The following is a 21,440-nucleotide window of genomic DNA, read 5'->3' on the forward strand; positions in this document are numbered from 1 at the left end:
CATCATCATCATCATCATCATCATCATCATCATCATCATCATCATCATCATCATCATCATCATCATCATTTATATATATCCTGCCTCTCCCTGCGGATCGAGGTGGGAGTACAGCACAATTTTAAAATTACAGTTAGTTAAAATACATTCTCATGATATAAAATCTTAAAAACGCATCAAAAACCTATACAGATACAATATCAGCATCTAATTTCCCATACATGCTCTGAATGAAATATCATCTTAAAGCTGTTATAGCAGATCTGGGGGATGGGTTCGCCGGAAGAGATCCATCATGAGTGCCTTCTTGAAGGCATCTAAAGTGGTAATAAGACAGATCTCCTCTGGCGAGCCATTCCACAATTTGGGAACCATAGCAATAAATGCCCTGTGGGGAGTAGATCTTAGCCTGGTCTTTGGGTAATCCAATAGATTCTTCCCAGTAGTTCTGAGAGTGCGGGGCAGATTGTGTAGGGAGAGGCGTTCCTTCAAGTAACTTGGGCCCAAGCCATGTAGGGCTTTAAAGGTAATAACCAACACTTTGTACTGCACCCGGAAACTAATAGCCAAGGGAGGGGTGTCTGTGGTGTCCGGACCTCCCCTTCCGTTAGATACAATGAATGGTGCATGCTGCTGTGCCACCGCGCCGAAGCCCCATTATAATGGTGGAACTTAGTCTGGACCCCCCCCCCCCCTTTCCCAAAATCCTGATTACGTCCCTGACGGCTGCCTTCAGCTCTGACACATTCATATTTTTAAACTTAAAGAATGTAATTAGAACACACATCATTGCACATACTTTAGACTTATTAAGTTCTGGATTTGTTTGCCCCTTTTATCCTTGGTGTGTGTGCGCGCACGTGTGTGTGTGTGTATGTGAGAGAGAGAGAGAGAGAGAGAGAGAGAGAGAGAAGGTATCTTTAAAGATAATTTTACAGGCTTTATATTGTTGGTAAACTTTTTCTTCCTCTTAGATTTGGATCATTTCCTAATTGAATTTTCCAAGAGCCAACTTGTAACTATTGATTTTAGTTAATGTTGAACTTTGGACCCAAGCTGTTTAAACAGATTACACCCTGTTTTTATCAGAACATCTTCCTGCCTTTAACAAACCTAGCTGGATTATTTGTTTTATTCGATTACACATTGATGCAGCACATGTTGGGGAGCATTCCTGTATATTTAAATGTTGATAACAGTATCAGAATAGTGTCCTTCATATGTTGAATACTAAAAATGCTTAATGTTTTTGAACATTAAAATGCTTACCTAGAAGAAGAAGTGTTAATAGAAACCACTCTCCTGCTTGGCCATGTGGGGACTGGAGACAAAGGACATAAAAGTTAAGCAATAAAATGTCAAATCCATTAGCAGCAGCAAAGGAACTTCCATTGAGATCCAAGATAACTCTGCCTAACCCTTTCTTAGGCAGAGAATATTGAATATTTTCAACATGTTTCTGTACTGTTTCATTTGGGAGAACTTTTAGGTGCTGTATATGCAGACCTTGCCAAGTGTAGACCAAATAAAGTTGTTTTACCTTTGTTGAAGGTAGAAATTTCAAAGTATTAAGCCCCCAGTCCATTAGCTCCCTTTTGTTAAAGGTTCACCTGTTGCATATAAATTTGGTATCTTCAGATACAGAAAACATATTCAGCAGTAGCCTTGTCAGCCATGCAGCAAAATTCAAAATCGACAAAACAGCAATACCTTTATTGGGCCATCCAAAATGCACCAAATACATGATACAGGCATTTGAAGCTTCACTGCCTTTTTCATCAGGAAAAGATGTTTAAAATCCTATAGGAGAAGAAAAGTGATGATGTTACAGTTACAGGCCAACATTTTGTCTCAGGCTTCTGTTGTTTTTAAGATGGTGTGGAGGGATATCAATGCAGGCAGAAAGCACTCCTCTTCTTGGCCATGTGGTGACTGGGGACAAAGAGCATAAACAACAGGATGGAAACATATGTGGAGCAGGCAACACACTACCCCTGAATATGTTTCATCCTTTGTGGGTTAGGTCATGTCTTGTAAACTTTATTGTTCCTAACTATAGGCTGTCACAATTTTGTACAGAAAACACACATAAAAAGCTGACTGCAAAAGCAGCTTAGTATGTTTTGTGTTGTGTAAGTAGATCAACAAGAACCATTGGAAAGTGTACTATATATTTCAATCTGGCAATCACAGGAATTCTTGCCCTCCTCTTAAACCTAGATAAAGAGAGGGACTCTCCCTGACAGCTGGTTGATAGTTGAACAGTATCAAGGTTTATCTTGGCTTTCTGAGTGTCCCTGAGACTTCACAATAGCCATGTGTCCTTCCTTCATTTCTCAGACCAACACTGTAGAAGACAACACAGAGTGCCTGCACATAGGATTCAGCATTGAGCATAGTGTGATGGGAAACAAGAGTTGCCCTTCCCTTGAGGAATTTTTTCCTTTTAAAAAATACTTTGTCATAACATGGTCAGGATGAGGATATTAGAGAATATGATGCAGTCTTTCATACTTCCAGTAAATACTCACGGCAGAATTCTACCTGGATTAATTTTTTGAGGCTGCAAGTGGTGAATTACTTTCTTAAAAGGCCTCCCACAACTTTCATTCAAAAGGTAAACCTCTGCACTTTGAAAAGTGGCCCATCATCAAGATATCAAGTCTATAGTCATTCTGAAACATGTATTATTATTTTAAAGGTTTAGAGTATTCCTTCTTCCTTTGGAAACATTGGACATCATGTTTGTTCTGGTTAGTTTGACCCTTGCTAGGGCTTACTGTACGTTGCCTTTAATTGCCTGATAAAATCCTAGGAGCTGACCTGAACTTGCTAGGGTACTGACATCAGAATTTGGAAAAATTATTTTTTGCAGTACATTTCTGTCCATGCTGGCTAAGGGATTTGGGGAGTTTTCACCTCTAAAAGTAACTTTTCTGGGTTTTGCACAGCATGCATATTTGATGGAGGAAATACTTTTGGATTCAGATCAAACATATGTCTTAAAGATTTTATATTGCCAAAAGGATCAATGAGCTTTGCACTGATTAATGAAGCGATGTAAAATTTAATGGGTTACAGGATAACAAGGAATTAAAACCAGTGCTTGGACTTTAAAAATAAAATATGTAAAATGTTTTTTTAACTTGAATCTTTCGAAATACCCTTTTATCTCTCTTCCAAGTAATGCACAATTGTCTGAATTGTCTGCCAACCTTGTGAATGATAGGCAGCAAGGAAGTAGAATCCTGATTATTCAAGGTTGCCCAGGTTGAGACCTCTCAGTTGAAAAGTAGGATTCTAGTCAATCCTAATCCTTGATCTGTACACACACTTTAAACCTTCCAAGATCAATTTATGCCAGGAGCAGTCTCTTACCACATTGGTTTTTGGTCTGTTCCTTCCCTTATTTCCCTGTTCCTTCTACATAACATTTGAAAACAACGTGCCAACTGGCTGCAAGCAAGAATAAGCCATTTCCTTATTCTGTTCAGAGCATAACTTCTAAATCTTTGACTGTCTTTGTTTAATTTTAAAGTATGAGGCTTAGTAGCAGTCATGGCAAGTGAAATTGCTGAATGGAACACTTCAGCTGTAACTTGGCCTAGCGCAGCAACAATTTGGCAATTTTTCTTTCTGAAGTATGGCATTTTAGTGATGTGCTCAGTAATCAGGTAATTGCATAACGTGGGGGTGGATGGGGTAAGAAAAGCTTGTGGAATGTAACCTTGGACGAAAAGTTCAATTAGTTGACAAATGTTTTCCAAAGCAGCTTTTCACTGGATTGGCATTGGTAGTTAGGGGTGTGGATCCAGTCTGTGTAAAAGCCCTCATAACATTTCCAACATGGTGCTACCCCCTTGTGTGTGTTGAAGTAAAAAAGAAAAATGTGTATAACAATGGCATCTCATTTCTCCCACAAAACTGGTTCTGAAATCTTCTCAGCTATCTTATGCTTCTAATTTGAATTTGAAACTCTTTCTGAACAGAGCTGCTGCTGTGAGAAGATGGATAACTCCTTGTTCTTATTGGTTCGTTAAAACTATAACTTCAGCCTGTCGTTGTTTAAAATACAGTACTGTAATTCTCATATGCAATCCTTTCATGCCATTTGTTTACCTGCATGATACTTACTGTATTACCAAGTTTAACAGCATGTCTTCAGATATGCAAACAGAGAGTTGTCCAGCCCGTAGAAAAAAACATCAATAGCAATGGACGCTTCAGTGATACATAGCCGAGGGTGTAATTATTTGTTATTTTTTTCAAATGAAGAACTCATAATTTGAGGAATTCTCCTCCCTCAGAAAAAACACCTTTGAAAAGTGCAGTTTTTGATTGCTATTTGCAGTTTGGGACTTATTTACATATATTTTGCACATGGTATTTATGTGCAGTAAATGATGTTTCTGTGCAATTTTTTAAAGTAATACCATATATAAATTTGGACTGAATAATCCTGAACTGCAAAGATTCTCACCAATTCAAGATTTTTCTCATCATGGTTTTCCCAGTCCTACAAAACATGCCATTTTTTACATATGCTTCCCGAAATGTTCAGCACACAAAAACAACTATAGGTCATATTTTTCTTATGTGTGCATTGTGACTGTGTGGTAGTACCATGTGAAGCACCACCAACAAGGTAATGCTTGGAATACTCATCCTTCTGTTGTTTTTGCTTGTAAATTGGGTCCTTAGATCTGCAAGTGGTATTAAAAACATCATATACCCTAACCTTTGGCCACTTTTCAAATTAAGCAGGAGAGAAATGATCTAAGTAAGCATAATAGTCATGTAAAGTTGAAAACAACTTCAGAGTGCTGGATAATACAGTGATACATTTGGGTTTTCCTTTTTTGTAAATTAGAAACATTTCTAAACTTCCTGATAGGGTATTTTTGTTTTGTTTTGAATTCGAAGTCACTTTTTAATGTGAAGCCTTTTCTTTTCTCTTTATAGTGAAGAGTATCTGAAACCATTTTACATTCAGTTGTGCTTTAATGTGTTAATAATTTTTAGGATAGAACTTGTGTATTATTCTGTCCCTCTTTTCTGACAATGTCTCTGAATTATTCAGGCTATGATCAACCATTTGGAAATGACAGACAGTGGCCTAACAATTATTTGAAGATGTATGTCTTGGCTTTTTAAAACAATATTCTTTAAACACTTGCAAAAAATATCTGGGTTGATCATATGCCCTAATGAGAGGCATACAGAAAAGGGAGGCACACTGTTGAATGAGCTGATCAGAGGGAAGATAAATACTTTACACTCAACAGGCACATGACAGAAGCATTGAATGTCCTTCAGTTAATACCACAGATGTTTTCTGACATTTTATGCAAGGGGAGAGCCTTCTGGATGACAAGCTTTCAGTGAGGGAAGGCATGTATTTTGTCTGTTAGTTGCCTGAACCTTGGACCACTGTATTCCAAGCGGCAGACTATTTTTGTAGATATTGTTGTATGCCTAGTGACAGGCAAATATACTTCTGGAAGGTGGTTGATGACTTTAAACAAAACAGTGAAGTGGGTGATTTTTAATGAAAGGGCCTGAAAGAAATATTTATCAGCTGCTCTTATGAAATGCCTTTCTACTCTTCTTATGTAGCTACTGATTTTAAGGGTTTTGTTTTTAAGCAGATGTGCTTTCTTACAAAATAGGCATGCTTTTTGTTATGTGTTATAATGGCCTTTATATAAATTCTTGCAGATTTCCACAGAAAAGTCAGAAGCAGTTTGTACAACTTGTTTTTGCATGAATAAGCTACAGTGCCAAATAGGAAATCTGAACTTGTAGAAACAACTTCGTTTTTGCTATTGCCCTTATATGATAGACTTCCTTATCATCATGTGGTATTGTGCTCATTAGAGATACAGTAAAAAGGAAAGAACATCAAAGCAAAGTTTTAAAAAAATACATTGCTTTGATACCAACTGTGTAAATATTGAGGCAAGTAATAGCATGTCATGTCTTTACACCTCTGCACTGACTGAGGTGAGAAATAAATGTTTCCATTGCAAAGCTAAAACATAGCAGCAAGGGACCAGTTTAAAAGTGTTATACTTGGATCAGTTTTGAACAGTTAGGTTTCCCACATCCTGCCTTCCCCAAAGACTGGATAAAGATGAAATTTATGGGACTCTTTTTAAGTTCCTTACATCTGGCTGATATCAGGATCTTCCAGGGCTGTAGCAAGGTGGTGTAATGCATTTATTGGGTTCAACAAGGTATCATTTCTGAAAAGCAGATGTAATATTGTAATTGTTTTGCTGAATATCCTAGAAAAGAACAGGATTCAAATCACTCCAATAAGAACCCTGCAGTTCACATGACAGTGATGGATCATACAAAGATAGGAAGATGTCAGATTCCCCCCCCCTCCCCAAAGGTGAAGCTCCAGCACTAGTCAGAACCATGCTTGGACTCTAGTATTTTGCAGCTGAAAGGGGAACACCTTGGGAATCTATTTCCTACTGAGTGGCTGATGTCCTTTGCAGTGGTGGTACGTTTGAATAGTGATGTTCTGATGTTGAGAATGCTAGCCCTTCAAAGAACACTAAATCAGAATCCCTTCATATGTTTTGGTCTACAATTCCCAAGGGCTTCTCACCAACATAGTAAATGTCGAGGGATTGTGGAAGTTGCCAGACATTCTCCCAGATCACCAGGAGCGCCACACTTGTCCATCCCTATTTTATCAAGACTTTGTAGTGCTAGAAAGTCATCTCATGCATTATGAAATTCATTTTATGCGTTAAAAAAGAGTTTTGTTGTTGCACCATAAAAGCTGAAGAATATGTTATAGCATAAGCTTTCACTGAGTACAATCCACATCCTCATTACCAGTAGGTAATAGCAAGTGCTTGCTGTGATAAATTGATATGCTAATCTTTGGTGTGTGTTTGCATGTGAGGATGATGTGAGCTTGTCCTATGCAGTCGTCTGCATTTGTGAAATTAAAACTTGTGACGTAGCATCAACTGTGTGCATACAATGTGTTGAGGACTAGATAGTGTTTCCCAAAAGTACTAATCTGGTGTCAGAAACCTTTCAGTGGATGCAGTAATCCTGACATCATTCTAACATTACTTAACACTCTGCAAATATCATTCTAAAATCACTAGTGGGAATCCACAACATATTGCAGCAAATCCTCAGCATGAATTGTTTGTTTGTTTGTTGTTGTTAACTCCCTTTTAATCAACCCTGACTCATGGCCATCCTGTGGATGAGACATCTCCAAGAATCCCTGTCCTCCATTGCAAATTCATACCCGAGTCCTCCCTAATAGATTCTGTCCATCTAGAGTGCGGTTTTCTTCTCTTTCTGCTTCCCTCCACATTTCTTAGCATTATTGTCTTTTCTAATGAGCATACAGTCTCATGATGTGTCTAAAGTATGACAGCCTCAGTTTGTTCATCTTGGCTTCAAGGGAGATTTCAGCCTTGATCTGTTAAAGGGCCCATCTGTTTGTCTTTTTGGCTGCCCACAGTATCCTCAGCACCCTTCTCCAGCACCATGTCTCATGTGAGCTGATTTTCATCTTAATCCCCCCTTTTTCCCCACTGTCCAGCTCTCACATTCATAGATGGTGTTGGGGAATACAATGGTTTGGGCAATTCTAATTTTGGTGCTTGTTTGTATGTCTTTATTCTTTTGAATCTTATCTACTTCTTTCATAGCTGTGCTTCCAATTCCCAGCCTTCTCTTGATTTCTTGACTGCACTCTCCATTCTGACTGATATTTGATCTGAGGTATACTATATACTTACTATTTCTCTTTCTTAGTTGTCTAGCTTGAATGTATGTAGTTCTTCCATGGATATTATATTTGTTTTCTTTATGTTCAGCATTAGGACTACCTTTGCACTTTCTTCCTTGATGTTCCATAGTAATTGTTCCAAGTGTATGATGTTTTTTGCTAGTAGTATAGTGTCATCCACATATCTTAGGTTGTTAATGTTTCTTCCTCCAATATTCACTCCTCCTTCTTCCTAATCTAAGCCTGCTCTTCATATAGTACTTTCTGCATAAAGGTTGAATGAATAGGGTGATATGATGCAGCCTTGCCTGACCCCTTTTCCAAATGGGAGCCATTCTGTTTCTCTGTATTCTGTTCTAACAGTAGCCTCTTGTCCCAGGTACAGATTTCTCATCTGAACTATCAGATGTGATGGGACTCCCATGTCTTTAAGATCCATCCATAGTTTTCTGTAATCTGTGCAGTCAAATGCTTTGCTGTAGTCCAGGGGTAGGCAACCTTTTTGAGATGGGGGCCGGGTTGCTGTCCCTCAGACAACTGGGGGGCCGAAGCCAATTAATAAATAATTAAATAATTTTATTAAAAAATTTTAAATAAATAAATAAACCGGGACAAATGTAGGACAAAATTTTCAAATGGTGGACACTTTTTATAAAAAAAGTGGAGGACACGTGAAAAAATTTGCTGATTTTTTTAAAAAATGTTAATATAAAAGCATGTTTCTGAGGCTTCTATAGACAATTGCCCCTGCGCGCGAGAGGCCAAAGGCCCCGGCGGCAATCGGCGGCAGGACCGGGCTGGGGCCGGTCCCAAGGCCTCGCCGGCCCGCATCCAGCCCGCGGGCCACAGGTTGCCTACCCCTGCTGTAGTCTGTGAAGCACATACTGATTTTCTTCTAAAATTCCTTGCTACTCTCCATTAGCCATCTTATGTTGCAACATAGTCCCTCGTGCTTCTGCCTTTCCTGAATCCCGCTTACACCTCTAGGATTTCTCTGTCAATTTAATCTATGTTGCAGGATTTTGAGTATAATTTTGTTTGCATGGGAAATGAATGCTGTGTTCCTATAGTTGCTACAATTGTGCAGATTATCTAAGAATATTTGCCCCAGAATGTTGATTTTATTGGATAGTGATGATAAAAATGATAAATGATAAAAATATTGCTTGAAGCACATTGAAACAGATGTAGACCCTGATAGTACTATAAGGTTCTACATCTTCTCAATGTGCTTTAAGCAATATTTTATCGTTTATCATTTTTATCCTTATTATGCTCACTACAGGCAGGCAATTTAGTCCTGATTCAAGAATGTGCCAGCAATAAGATGTTTGGGTTACGTAAAATTCAGTTCACCATTTAAAAAATATTGGTATCCTTTGGTGTTCATTTTGGGGAAGGAAGCAATTTTCTACAGATGAAACGAACTTTTACCATCTCTTTCCATTTTTTAACTAGCTTAAAACACTTTCCCTCTAAATCTTATTAATGAAGGGATTTAAGATAATCAGATGGCAGATGGAATTGATTATGCTTGTGATCGTCATTCAGTATGCTTCTTTGACTCCTGGGAAGTGGGGGACAAAGCCTCCTTTTATCTCTGTGGTCCTTTTTCAAACTTCAGACCATTTTTCAAACTGCGCACATACACCACAAAGAACAAAACACTAACGGACTACACTAATTAATGCACAAATTAATCAGAATGGGCAAAACACAGCAAAGGATTAGTGTGGTGTAATGGTTTGAGTGTTAGACTAGAACTCTGGGAAATGAGGGTTTAAATCCCTGCTTGGCCATAGAAACCCACTGGATGACCTTAGGCATGTCACATTCTCTCAGCCTCAAATGGGGGAAGTCACAAATCCCCTCTGAACAAATCTTGATCAGAAAACTCTGTGATAGGTTTTCCTTAGGGTCACTGTAAGTCAGAAATGACTTAAAGGTATATACCACCACTACACGTGCACCCACACCCACCCACCCACAAATAAACAACAGGACATGTATTTTTTTCATCAGTAGGAGAATTTAGGGAAAATCTGTAACATCCAGAATCTTCCAGTCAGCTGACACCTGGAAATTCTGGGACTGGATTTTTGTAAAGTTGAAAAAAACAACAACAATTTGCAGCCACATCTGAGTCACTACCAAGTCACCCCAAGCTGCTGTTGCTGTTGCCACAGCTGTACAAGATACTAGCCTTTCTGGGGGACCATGATGGAAGAGGGTCTCCCCTGGCCTGGAGTCAGATCATCACACTGTTGCTGTTAGCACTTGAGTCACAGTTCTCTGTAGAGTGGTAGGGGGAATTAGGAGTGCTGGAGCAACCCCGGTGGGCCACTGATGGGGGCAACAACAACATGATGGCTGACAGACCTGCTTGGATCTCTTTGGTGGCTCCATTAGCAAAAGCCCAGATTGCCACCTCCAGTGACTTGAATGCTTGATAAATTTTGTTTTCTTGGTCCCCCTCATGCTGTATCTCCTGCATCCAGGGCTCTGCCCTTGGTGTGACAGTGGGATGACGATAAAGTTGTTCCTTGGTTGTTTTTAATTGATCTCTTACTAGCTGTGTCAGGGAAGTGAAGTGGCTCATACAAGTTGTGTGGCTCCCTACCGACTCACTCCCCCCTTGGGGTGTTTGAGTCAAACTAGATATTATAAAGCATATATGAGGTTCAAAATCCTGTATGCAGCTCCTTAATGCTTCCATGCTGGTTGGAAAGATTGCAGTCCAGCAGATTGCAACCCCCATTGTTTTCCACCCTTAGGAATGAGACTGGAAATAAATGTAGCAATGGCGGGGAAGATAGGAATACAGCATGATATCATTAAAAGTATTTGTGCAGAGATATTCTTGTAGCAGATGGAGGCAAAGTGCCTTTCAGTTATAATACTGAGATTTAGTATTATAATTGTCCCAGACTCAACTTAGGGTGTGTATGTGACAGAGAGATTGAGAGAGAGAGAGAGAGAGAGAGTTGTTCCACTGTATTATTTCATAAAGCTTCAGCAAGCATAATGGTATCCCAAGCATAGTATGTCATCAAAACCTTCCCTGACAGAGAATGTTTAAATGCCAGATGTCCATAGGAAAGGATTTCTCTTAATTCCAACTTTTCTTTTATCTCACTGAATGAATGGTGTGGTTCTTTGGGGAAAACAGACAGCACCAAAGCCTGTACCCTAAAACACATACACATGTCTGCCTCGGTACTTTGTGCAGATACTGAATATGGGGATTATTTCTGCAGGCAATGGCAATGGAGCTTTGGTCTCATTGTTTCGACTTCTCTTTTAGAACATGTGCCAAAGAAATTAAGCTTTCACTTCCCTCTTTAGAACAATGCAACTTAAGTGGGTTTATCAAGAGGCATTTACTCTCATTCCTCTTCCCTTCTGTCCTTAATATTTCATCATTAGGCATCTAATTTTCTCAGACACCAGTGAGCAGCCCTTCAGCTGGAAGTGCTAAACAAATTGCTTACACTAAGACAGGCATCCGTTGCGCTGTATAAATCGTATGGCATCAGGGTGCCTAGCTTAGCACTGTCCCCTCCTTCCTTTTCTTCCCAAAGATTAAGCATCACTTCTGTTCTCTCTCTCTCTCTCTCTCTCTCTCTCTCTCTCTCTCTCTCATTTACCACCTACTAACAATGCCTGCTGAGCCACAAGGCTGACTGAGATGGTCCTTTTTTGCCTATGCAAATGTTGAGAAATAGCTCTTCTTCTGACAAATATGTAATTATTTTCTCCTGTTCCAATGATGATTATTAGGGTAAATTGGAGCTCATTTGATAGCTGCAGATGAAACAGCGTTTTATACTGTGCCACTTCAGGACCCTGCATTGTGTAGCTGATGCTTTGTGCTGGAGACTTTGACTCTAATTGATTTTAAAAAAATAGAATTTTATAGGCTGAAGTAAAGGGGTTTTATAAAGTGAAGCAATATAGCTACAACTACTGGAAGCCCAGGAGTGGGTTTGTGTTTTTTTAAAAGAGGTCAGTGACTAAATGAAACAATCAGTGGTTGACAATTTCCAGATAGTGGTTCATTTATTTTTTAAAAATATATACTTTATTTTTAAGAAATCGAGAAGATGCATTATTTACAGCACAATAACTATGGAATGAATTCTTAATTTTGGTTTAAAGGGGGAAAATATGGTGTGTTTTCCTCCCTCTTCCTTCCTCCTTCTCCACTAACATCTCTGTTAAAAGTAGAAAAAAATAACTTTACAAGCTGTGGGTAAGATTGAAAACTCTGTAGGATTCTACCTTGGGTCCCATGTGAGGACAGAGGTGGGATATAAATAATAGCAAAACATAACATATAGGATTACTGATACATACCAAAAAGCCTTAAGGGCTGCTTCGTTCTCCTTAGTATTGGGGAATGTGTTCTGTATGCAGTGAGAAAGCAGGGAATGTTCTCCTGTTGTTAGAAGAGAACAGAGCTGGTTTACACATATTCTGCACACATTGCATGCCTTCTCTATGCATTCAAGCTGCATAGTTGACATTAAAGACAAGTGTCTCTCTAAGGGAAACCAGATTGCCCAATGGTGGCAATCCCCTTTTAAATCACTCCACGTTGAAGGCAGTGGTGAAGCATGTGTTAAGCAAAGCTTTCAAGCATGATGAGGTAATGAAATTAGGTACTTAGTGTTCAAACACTAAGAGGTAGTGGGAGGGGGAATTGGGTAAAAGTCAATTGTGGGGGAAAGGAAATTAGATCACATTTAGTCATACATAGTGTACTATTTAATGGTTTTGAGGGTAGATAGTGTTGATATTAGGGCTAAAGTGTATTTTCCAAGGATATGAAATTAAATGTTACCTGATTATGTTCCAATCATGTTCATTAGTTGAGAGGTCTTCTAGAGCAGACTTTTCTGCATCAAATTGAAAGGGGTGTGTAAGTGTGCAATGTATTTTCATTGTTTTTCTCTGTCTTGTCCTTGAAACAGCTACTGTTCCAAATACTGTACAATTTTGTATGTGCTCAAAGAATGTGGAATCTAAAGCCTGAAGCAAATTCCACTGGTATCCAAACCCTTACATTGTTTCATGTCTGAGCTTAATTAATGTTGGAGACGGAACATGGATCCTATAATACAGAACATGGTTTCATAAACCCTGTCTTTATTTGTCTCAGTTGCTGATTGTAAAATGTCATAGATGTTAGATGTTGTGATAACCTTTCAATAAAGGAGATAGATAGTAAGGACCAGGCAAGAGGAAAGATTATTGTGTGTCTCTCTATATGTGTTTTTTATGCTGAGAATAGTAGAAACTAGTTTTCAGTATTTTCATGATAGAAAATAGTTTGACTTTGACTCATTAAAAAGTTGCCATTACCTGATTTTTATGATGTAGTAATATCTCATCAAGATTAGTGATTTCATGAAGTTTATTAATACATGTAGTTTAGAATCTGTTGTTGGTCTCTTGGGAAACTGACAAAATTATTTTTGTTTGAAACAATACATGATTTCCCATCTTTAATGGGTTTTTTTCGTATTATTCCCAATAAATGTCTGTGCCATCAGATAAAACTCAAAAACTGTGTAGATCAGATTACTGTATTCAACATGTACTTTGTACTGAGCCTGTTTAAAAATATTCCTTGTAAATCCATCTTCATTCCATCTCATTGGACTGGGGGTTGGCAGAGCATATAGAATAAACAAGAGAAAACTTGATCTTTTAATGTTATTTGAAATATGTATCAGGGAATACAGAAAACAGAATGACATTAGGTTCCTTTTAACCCCATTTTAAATATCACTTTTGGACCAGCAGTCTTTTGTCTATCTAATAATAATTGAAGCAACAGGTTGGATTGAAAGCTGCCCTTTTAGCAGAAGCATCTTCTGTGTCAAGGTTCTAGGGTAGAAGTGCATTTAGTAGAAAATGCCTGAATTTTGAAAAAATGATAGTCTCATTCAGCAGCACAAGCTTACTTATTAGATTTTGCACAAATTTATTCTCATCTCTTCTTTTCCCCCCCACAGCCCACTAAAATGTATATGCTATACAAACTGTTAACATTCTCATTCACTGTTACTTATACTGTAACACAGACCTTGGCACTAAACTATGAGAAGCTTCTGAAAATGGGACAGCCCTAATGGATTTCTTCTATTTGCTCAGTTTGGCTCCATGCCATGGAAATTATAATGCCATTAAAATGATGAAACAATTAAATAGACATCAGTGATACTACACAAAACAGTCAGGGTACATCCTAAACCCAACAGCTACTATTCAGTTTGAAGGCTTGTAGAGCAATAGTATTTTAACTGAGCTATCTGAAAGAGTCGAGGGTACACTTGTGTGCTAGGATCCAATGGTTTGCATTCACTGGATCCCACTGTCCCTACTTCAAACCTCAGTTACCCCTGCAGCTCCCAGAGCATACTAGGAACATGATCTGAAAAGCTAAGGAAATGTCTGGAGAAAGTGTTGGTACCATGGACGATTGCAGTGGGAGAAAAAGAATGCCCCAGTTCCTCTAGTACTGGATATGGAAGTGTATACCATTGAAGTGCACCATGGGACTTGAAGTTCTTTTGTGGAGACAGTTCAAGCTGATGCTAACTACAAAGCAAAAAGGAAATGCTATTTCTAGTAACCTATCACATGGTCCATAATGATGACAATATTCACAACAGAAACTTCATATTAAAAAATTATTCACATTAAAAAAAAATTCATTGGGAAAGGTTATAGTGCATTCCTCTCCTGAAAAGGACTTCCTTGGATTTTGAGGGGGGGTTTGTTTTTGTTTATTACACTTACATTCCATCTTTCTCCCAAAATGGGATCCAAGGCAGCTTACAATAATTTTTTATTATTGTAAATATGGAGAGAGAGAGACTCCAATTAAAAGGTCCAATTAAAACATTAATTTACAAAAGTTAAAAAAGAATTAAACAGCAACATTATGAAAACATAATTAAAACAGCTAAAACACTTGAAACATTTTCAATGAAATGCATACACTGAGAGAAGTACAGCACATCACTTCACTCAGTGCAGTTCCATAGTTCTAAGAACTACCGTTATATTACTAATATCAAATTTGGTGCAGGGCATTTTGAGCACATGGTGGCTCGGCAGCTTCAGAATGTTCTTCAAAAAAACCAGATAACTTATTTCAGTGTATGAATTTAAACCAAGATATTATATCTAAACAGCCTTAGTTGCCCTAATTAACTGGATGAAAAATGTGGTGGGGAGTGCTCCCCTGTTGATCATCCTGTATTTCTTAGCAGTTGTTGACACCACTGATTATGGTATCCTATTGGACTGAGTCTGATGGATGGAAGTAGGAGCAATTGTCTTAAAGTAGTTCTGATCCAATCTGCAGGACCAATTTCACAGAGTAGAATGGGGTATTCCTGTCAACTTGATGACCTTAAAGCTGTGGGGTGCTGCTGGGTTCCAGTCTATCCTCCGTGTTGTTCTCTCTCTGTGTGAAGTAAATGGAAATGAGAGGTCATTAGGAGTTTTGGTGACTAGTGACATCAGCATGCACTTGGTGATTCTTAGGTCTAGGAATTGGATAGGCTTACACTCCCACAAGGAGGCACATACCTAGTGTGAAAGTACTTCTAGATCCATCTTGGTCACTGGAGACACAGGTTGATTCCTTGGCCAATAGTGTTTGGCACCAATTTCACCCTGTCTACCACCTGTAACATTTCCTAGACATGACAACATGGAGGTCAAGTGGACTGGCAGCTCCAGTTGCTCCCTGTTCGGTTCAGGATTGTGGTGACCAAATGCTGCGGTCCCGAGGCTGCCCACTGCCCCAGTCTCAGACTCCTTGCTGGCAGACTCTTTGCTTTTTTGCGTTCCTTTTGCCAGCGGCCCTGGGCTATTTTAGGTGGCTGTGGTACAGCTTCAGCCTGATCCAGGCGTGCGGCATCTGTACATCACACCCCTGGATTGGTCTGAGGCTGGGGTTTTTGGCTCATGTGTTTTTGGCCTTAGTCACAGTAGCACATGGATTGGTAAATTTTCAGTTCACCTACTGCATTGTGTTGGGGCTGCCCATAGAAGGCAACTCAGAATCTTCAGCGTGTGCAAGATGCAGCAGCTTGATTGTTGACCATCTCATTGCAGAAACTGTATAAAGCACATTTTCAAGCAGTTGCACTTGCTATCAGTATTATTCAGGTCAGAATTCAAGGTGCTGGTACTTACCTTTAGAACTTGGAACTTTGATATTTGACATCTGTGTCCCAGCAGTTGGAGCAATACATTGTGGGAGTACATGGAAGAGGGCCTTCTCTGTTATGGCACCTTGGTTGTGGAATACCCTCCCTTAGAAGCCAGCACTAATGTCATCATTTCTATAATATAGATGCACCTCAAGTTAACAATTAATTTCTACTGTACATATTGCTTCTGCCTTTTACAATATTTTCTTTCTTTTCTTTATTACCAGATTTTGCAGACCTATACAGTATCAGGATTCTTGACTGCTGTAGAAAGTGGTGGAATTTCAGAAAGTGAAAAAATGCTTGTGTTGGTCCATCTTCCACCTTTATAGAACAGTTAATGGTATTTGAAGAAAACCTGGAGCCTCTTCTTAGCTCTGAAGTCCAAAGATCATTGCATGACTCATTACAGGTAAGAAATTATTTAACTTGTCTGATTATTGCTTCTGAAGTATATTCATATGGTATGCAGAAAAATAGTTTTATTCTTGGAAATTAAAAAATAAAAACTCTTTTATAAATCAATATTCTTCCTGAAATATCACAATATTAAGTTCCAGCCATATGTAATGAATTAAAAACCCTAAAATAGCAATACAGTCTTGTCAATTTGTAGAAGCTTCAGTTATTTATTTTATGATCTAGTAATTACAGCTTTGTGAGCCACTAGTAGAAAAGGTTTACTTTTCATGCTACCTTGGAAGGAAGTTTATCCTACTTCAAAGGATTTTCTGTAAACTTGATAGTATATGAAGAGTACTGAGTGGTGGAATAGTTCTATATTTCATCTAGTGGTGTTGCAGAGTTTTTGAACTGCTGCGGTATAGAGCTTATAGCTTAGCTTTCCACTGATCTCCTATCTCACTTTATTTCAAGGAAAAGTGTTTTAACAGGAATTTTGTGTTTCTAAATGTGGAAGGTTCCTTTGAGCCATCATTGCAGATCGTCAGTGGCAGACTGTCTTCCATCAGTTTCTGTCATCCATTTTTAAAACTATGTTAGCTCATGGCTACCAGCACATACTGCGTAGTGAGCTCCATAACTGGATTCTTCATACTTGATTGTATGAAGAAGTCCTTCCTTTTATCTTCCCTCTTCTATGGGTAGTTACAGTCTGTTTAGACTCTCAGTGTTCTTCAATGGTTTCATTTCTGGAAGTGCAAGGAAATTCCCTCACCCCGCTCCAACATTACAAAGTTGTCTTTTGGTGTCAGTGAGAAGCTGGGAATCCTGTTGAATGTTGGTTTTGACCTGATGATACATATGTGGTGAATATGTATAATAAGATGGGTCCTGATTGACCAGCTGCTTAGCTAAGGCATTCTACATTACTTCCAGACTTTTGATATTAAAGCAGCTTCATTTATTTATCGCTTCACACCACACTGAGCAGTCTCTAAGTGGTTTACAACTGTAAGCTAATTGCCCTCATCAAGCTGGGTACTCATTTTAGCAACCTTGCAAGGATATTAAAGTGCAGGATTGCTTTTCTAGATATAGAAAAATAAAAACATGCCTGTACATATTGCCTTTGGGCACACTCTACTACCCTAGCCAGTCATCCAGTGTTTTGGGATTAGTCCATAATTTTTTGGTAGTGAAATGGGGTTTCCCTGCTTTTTTTTTTTTAAACCTAGTGTATCCTTATCCTTTCAAGAACACATTACCTCTTATATATTGATGAAGAAGGGTGCAGCCTGGAATCAGCCCACTGTGATGGCTGTGAACTAGGAGAGGCATCCACAATGGCGCTCTTTCAAGGTGGAATCATATTCATTGACAGCATACTTTTGTAGACTTAACAACAAAGAGTCTTGTGGCAATGTAAAGGCTAATAAATGTATTATGACCTAAGTTTTTGAGAGCATCTAGTAGCCTGCATAAGTTTATTTCATAATCATTTGTTAATCTTTTTAGTGTCACAACACAAGGCCACCAGAAATTGCTTCCAATTATGTGTGGTCAACTGAAGTCTGCTGACCTCCAATTTTTACCCTGTAAAGTTATAAAATAGGAAAAATATAAATAATATATAACATAGCCAACAGAAACACTTTAAGAAAAGCTATATTGAACACACAAATGTTTCACACTGACTCTCATACAACATTCATCATAAAATATCATACACAAATGGTGCAGAGTAGAGAAAGCAAAGAATATAAGAGAACTAAATATATTTGACTCTGCAACTTCATCAGCAGTAAAACATAAACTTGTAAATAATGGATTCTCCCATAAATATATAAAGTATAGTGTTTAACATGTGCGTATAATATTAACTTCAGTTATATTTATAGCAGAACCTAATAGGGGACAAAAAAACTTTACTCAGTATAGAAATGTAAGCTTCAGAATGTGCAAATAAACTATTTTAAATTAACAAAGTGCCTGATGTGGTTATACAAAAAAACTTACTTTATATCAAAATAATGAGCTCATGAACAGTACTGTAAAATAGCTAGGCTACTTTTGTAACGTTCCCCCCCCCCACACACACAAAATGGTTACAGCATGGAGGGGCAAACATGGTGGAAAAAAGATTTTTACGAATTCAGGAAGACTTTGAAGATTGTTCTGCCTACCTCAGTTCTGTTTTTCTTGCTTTCTTTGCATCAGTTGCAAAACAGTGCAGAGTCTAGCAGTTTAGTTTTGTCCAACATTAATATTTTCATTGTCCATAAATCAATTGGTTTAGGAAATGACAACTTGTAGTCATGGAAAACAAAAGTGAATCTTTTAAGAAAAACTATATCAAGAATAATAATAAAATAACACTATATGGAATAATAAGTAAATTTAGCATTTATGGTTGTTAATGAGCAAATATATTCTTTTATGATGCCTATATCAAGTGCTGCTGCTGCTGCTGTTCCTCCTCCAATATGGATAGTTCAGCACAGGTTTAAACTTTCCCTAAGGAGTAATTTGATGAAAACATCTGCCTATAATTTACAGGCACCTGAAACGCAAAACCGGGGAGAAAATTTAATTATGGAACCTTGATTTAGACAATGTGGTTAAATGCAGGGAGCATGGTTTAACAGTCCTCACTTAGAAGAATGCGTGACCAGAATAATATGTCAGAGGCTATAGGATTGTACGTTTTCAATGTTTAAAGTGCACTGTATGTTTTATAACCACAATAGTATGATGATTAGAGAGAGACTTTAAATCTTTCTGTGTGGGAAAAATGTTGTTGTTGTTGTTGTTGTTTTACTAAGACTGAGAATATACATGTTCATTTCCTCAGTTCCAATTCCCTAGTCAGAAAAGAAACTCACTGGATGACCTTGGACCAATAAATTGTCTCCCAAACATAACCTACCTCACCAGGTAACTGTGAGAATAGCCTTAGTCAGGGAAGAAATAATGTACAATGTTTTGATCTCTCAGGGGGAAAGGTGGGATGAAAATGTAATTAAATACCATCTATTTGTACAAAGAATATTTGAACAAAGTAGGCTTAAAGGCACATTACACATTAGTGTCATGGATCATCTCACTGAGGAGGTTTATATACCCTAGAAAGGTTTATACTCCCCCATTCCTCTGTGCTGTTCAGTTCAACCATCCAAAAAGAAAAAAAAATACACTAAACTCAGGTGCCAGCTATGTGCAGAAGAGTTTCTAAGACAGGTGTGTCCTTCAGCAAGGTTTCCTTCCACCTGTCTGAGAAAAGGAGTCTCCATTTCTCCTTCTTCCCAGGCTTCAGGTCATGCGTGGGGGCTTCATGATAAAAACACACATCATCTATGACCATTAGGCTTTCTATCTAGGCTGATATGAATTGGAGTGCAACAACATTTGGAGGCCAAGATGTTTAGGCATTTTGAGCTTGATCTTCCCAGCTAAACATTATGAAATTGGTATTTTTTTTTCCAAAAGAGGTGAAAGAGCACAGGTAATTACAGAGAAGAAATAGAAAGGAAAACAAATCTATCTTCACACTGAGTGTCTGTGTTGGAATTGTTCATCACTCAGCCCTACAAAGATTTAGCTTTATTACTAAGATGTTCTAGTGTCTGGAGAGAAAAGATGGAAGGTATTCTTTTGGAAAAGGATGAATCTGATGTTACTTTTTATTAGAGATTTTCCCCTCCAAAAGACACACTAAGGAAAGAAAGGTTTAGCTTGAGCCCCTGGCCCAGTGAGCTAGTCTAAGATGCTAAATTAGGATCAGTGGTTGCTATTAAGATTCCCACAGGCAAGTGTGGAGTGACAGTACTTTATAATAAATAAATAATAATAAATTATTTATTTATATTTCCCACCTCTCCCTGCGGATTGAGGCGAAGTTACAACCTGATAAAATCACATATAATTACAATCAATAAAATGGAACAAATCAAATACAATACATCACTTCAACAATAATAATGTCAGATAAAGCTAACTTATCAGAGATGATAGTTTTGTAGCAGTAGGATTGCAAAGAATCATTGTCAAGGATTAATGGATGGATATCATAAACAGGGTCAGATGGATAGGACCACCGGAAGAGCTCCGTCTTGACTACCTTCTTAAAAGCGTCCAAGGTGGTAATAAGACAGATCTCTTCCGGCAAGCCATTCCACAATTTAGGAGCAGCAGCAATAAAAGTTCTTTGGGAAGTCATAGCCAATCTGGTCCTTTGTATTTCTAACAAATTCTTCCCAGATGTTCTGAGAGTGCATGGCGGATTATGTAGAGAGAGATGTTCCTGCAAGTAACTCGGACCCAAGCCATGTAGGGCTTTAAAGGTAATAACCAACACCTTGTACTGTGCCCAGAAGCTGATTGGCAGCCAGGGAAGTGATTTTAATACGGGTGTTATATGGTCCAACCTGGAGGTACCAGTGACCACTTTGGCTGCCATATTTTGGACCAATTGAAGCTTCCGAACTTGGCGCAAGGGTAGCCCCATGTAGAGCACATTACAAAAATCAAGACGAGAGGTTACCAGTGCATGTACCACTGCTTCAAGGTCCCTTCAGTCCAGGTAGGGTCGCAGGTGGCGTATCAACCAAAGTTGATAGCAACCACTCCTGGCCATCGCATCCATTTGAGATGACAACTGTAAGGACAAGTCCAGGAGTACTCCTAAGCTGCAAACTTTGTCCTTTAGGGGAAGTGTGACCCTGTCCAGAACAGGTTGACCAATTTCCTTCCCTGGACCTGAGGTTCCTATCACTAGTACCTCTGTTTTCTCTGGATTCAGCCTGAGTTTGTTTTCCCTCATCCAGCCCATGACCAACCCAGGGCAGGCATTCAGAGGAGAGAGCCCATCCTTAGTCACTGCAACAGTCGGAGACATAGAGAAACATATTTGGGTGTCATCCCTACTGATAACACTGAGCCCCATGTCTCCAGATGATCTTGCTCAGTGGCTTGATGTAAATATTGAACAGCATGGGGGATAGGATGGTGCCCTGAGGGACGCCAGATGTCACCTC

The 21,440-nt window shown here is 38.6% G+C and overlaps 1 protein-coding gene and 1 long non-coding RNA gene across 2 annotated transcripts in view; both read left to right on the forward strand.

Moving 5' to 3' along the window:
- Positions 1 to 21,440, forward strand: part of PLXNB2 (plexin B2) — a 397,958-nt gene that overhangs the window by 103,044 nt on the left and 273,474 nt on the right. Inside the window, exon 3 of the mRNA XM_042469905.1 lies at positions 16,233 to 16,417. Within this exon, the coding sequence (XP_042325839.1) occupies positions 16,404 to 16,417 (14 nt within the window). The 5' untranslated portion in view covers positions 16,233 to 16,403. The remainder of the gene's footprint in view (positions 1 to 16,232; positions 16,418 to 21,440) is intronic.
- LOC121931834 overlaps positions 19,087 to 21,440 on the forward strand; it is a 63,691-nt gene continuing 61,337 nt past the window's right edge. Inside the window, exon 1 of the long non-coding RNA XR_006104220.1 lies at positions 19,087 to 19,341. This is a non-coding gene — a long non-coding RNA (uncharacterized LOC121931834). The remainder of the gene's footprint in view (positions 19,342 to 21,440) is intronic.

The sequence above is a fragment of the Sceloporus undulatus genome, chromosome 5 (assembly GCF_019175285.1).
Source record: "Sceloporus undulatus isolate JIND9_A2432 ecotype Alabama chromosome 5, SceUnd_v1.1, whole genome shotgun sequence".
Taxonomy (NCBI): Eukaryota; Metazoa; Chordata; class Lepidosauria; order Squamata; family Phrynosomatidae; genus Sceloporus; species Sceloporus undulatus.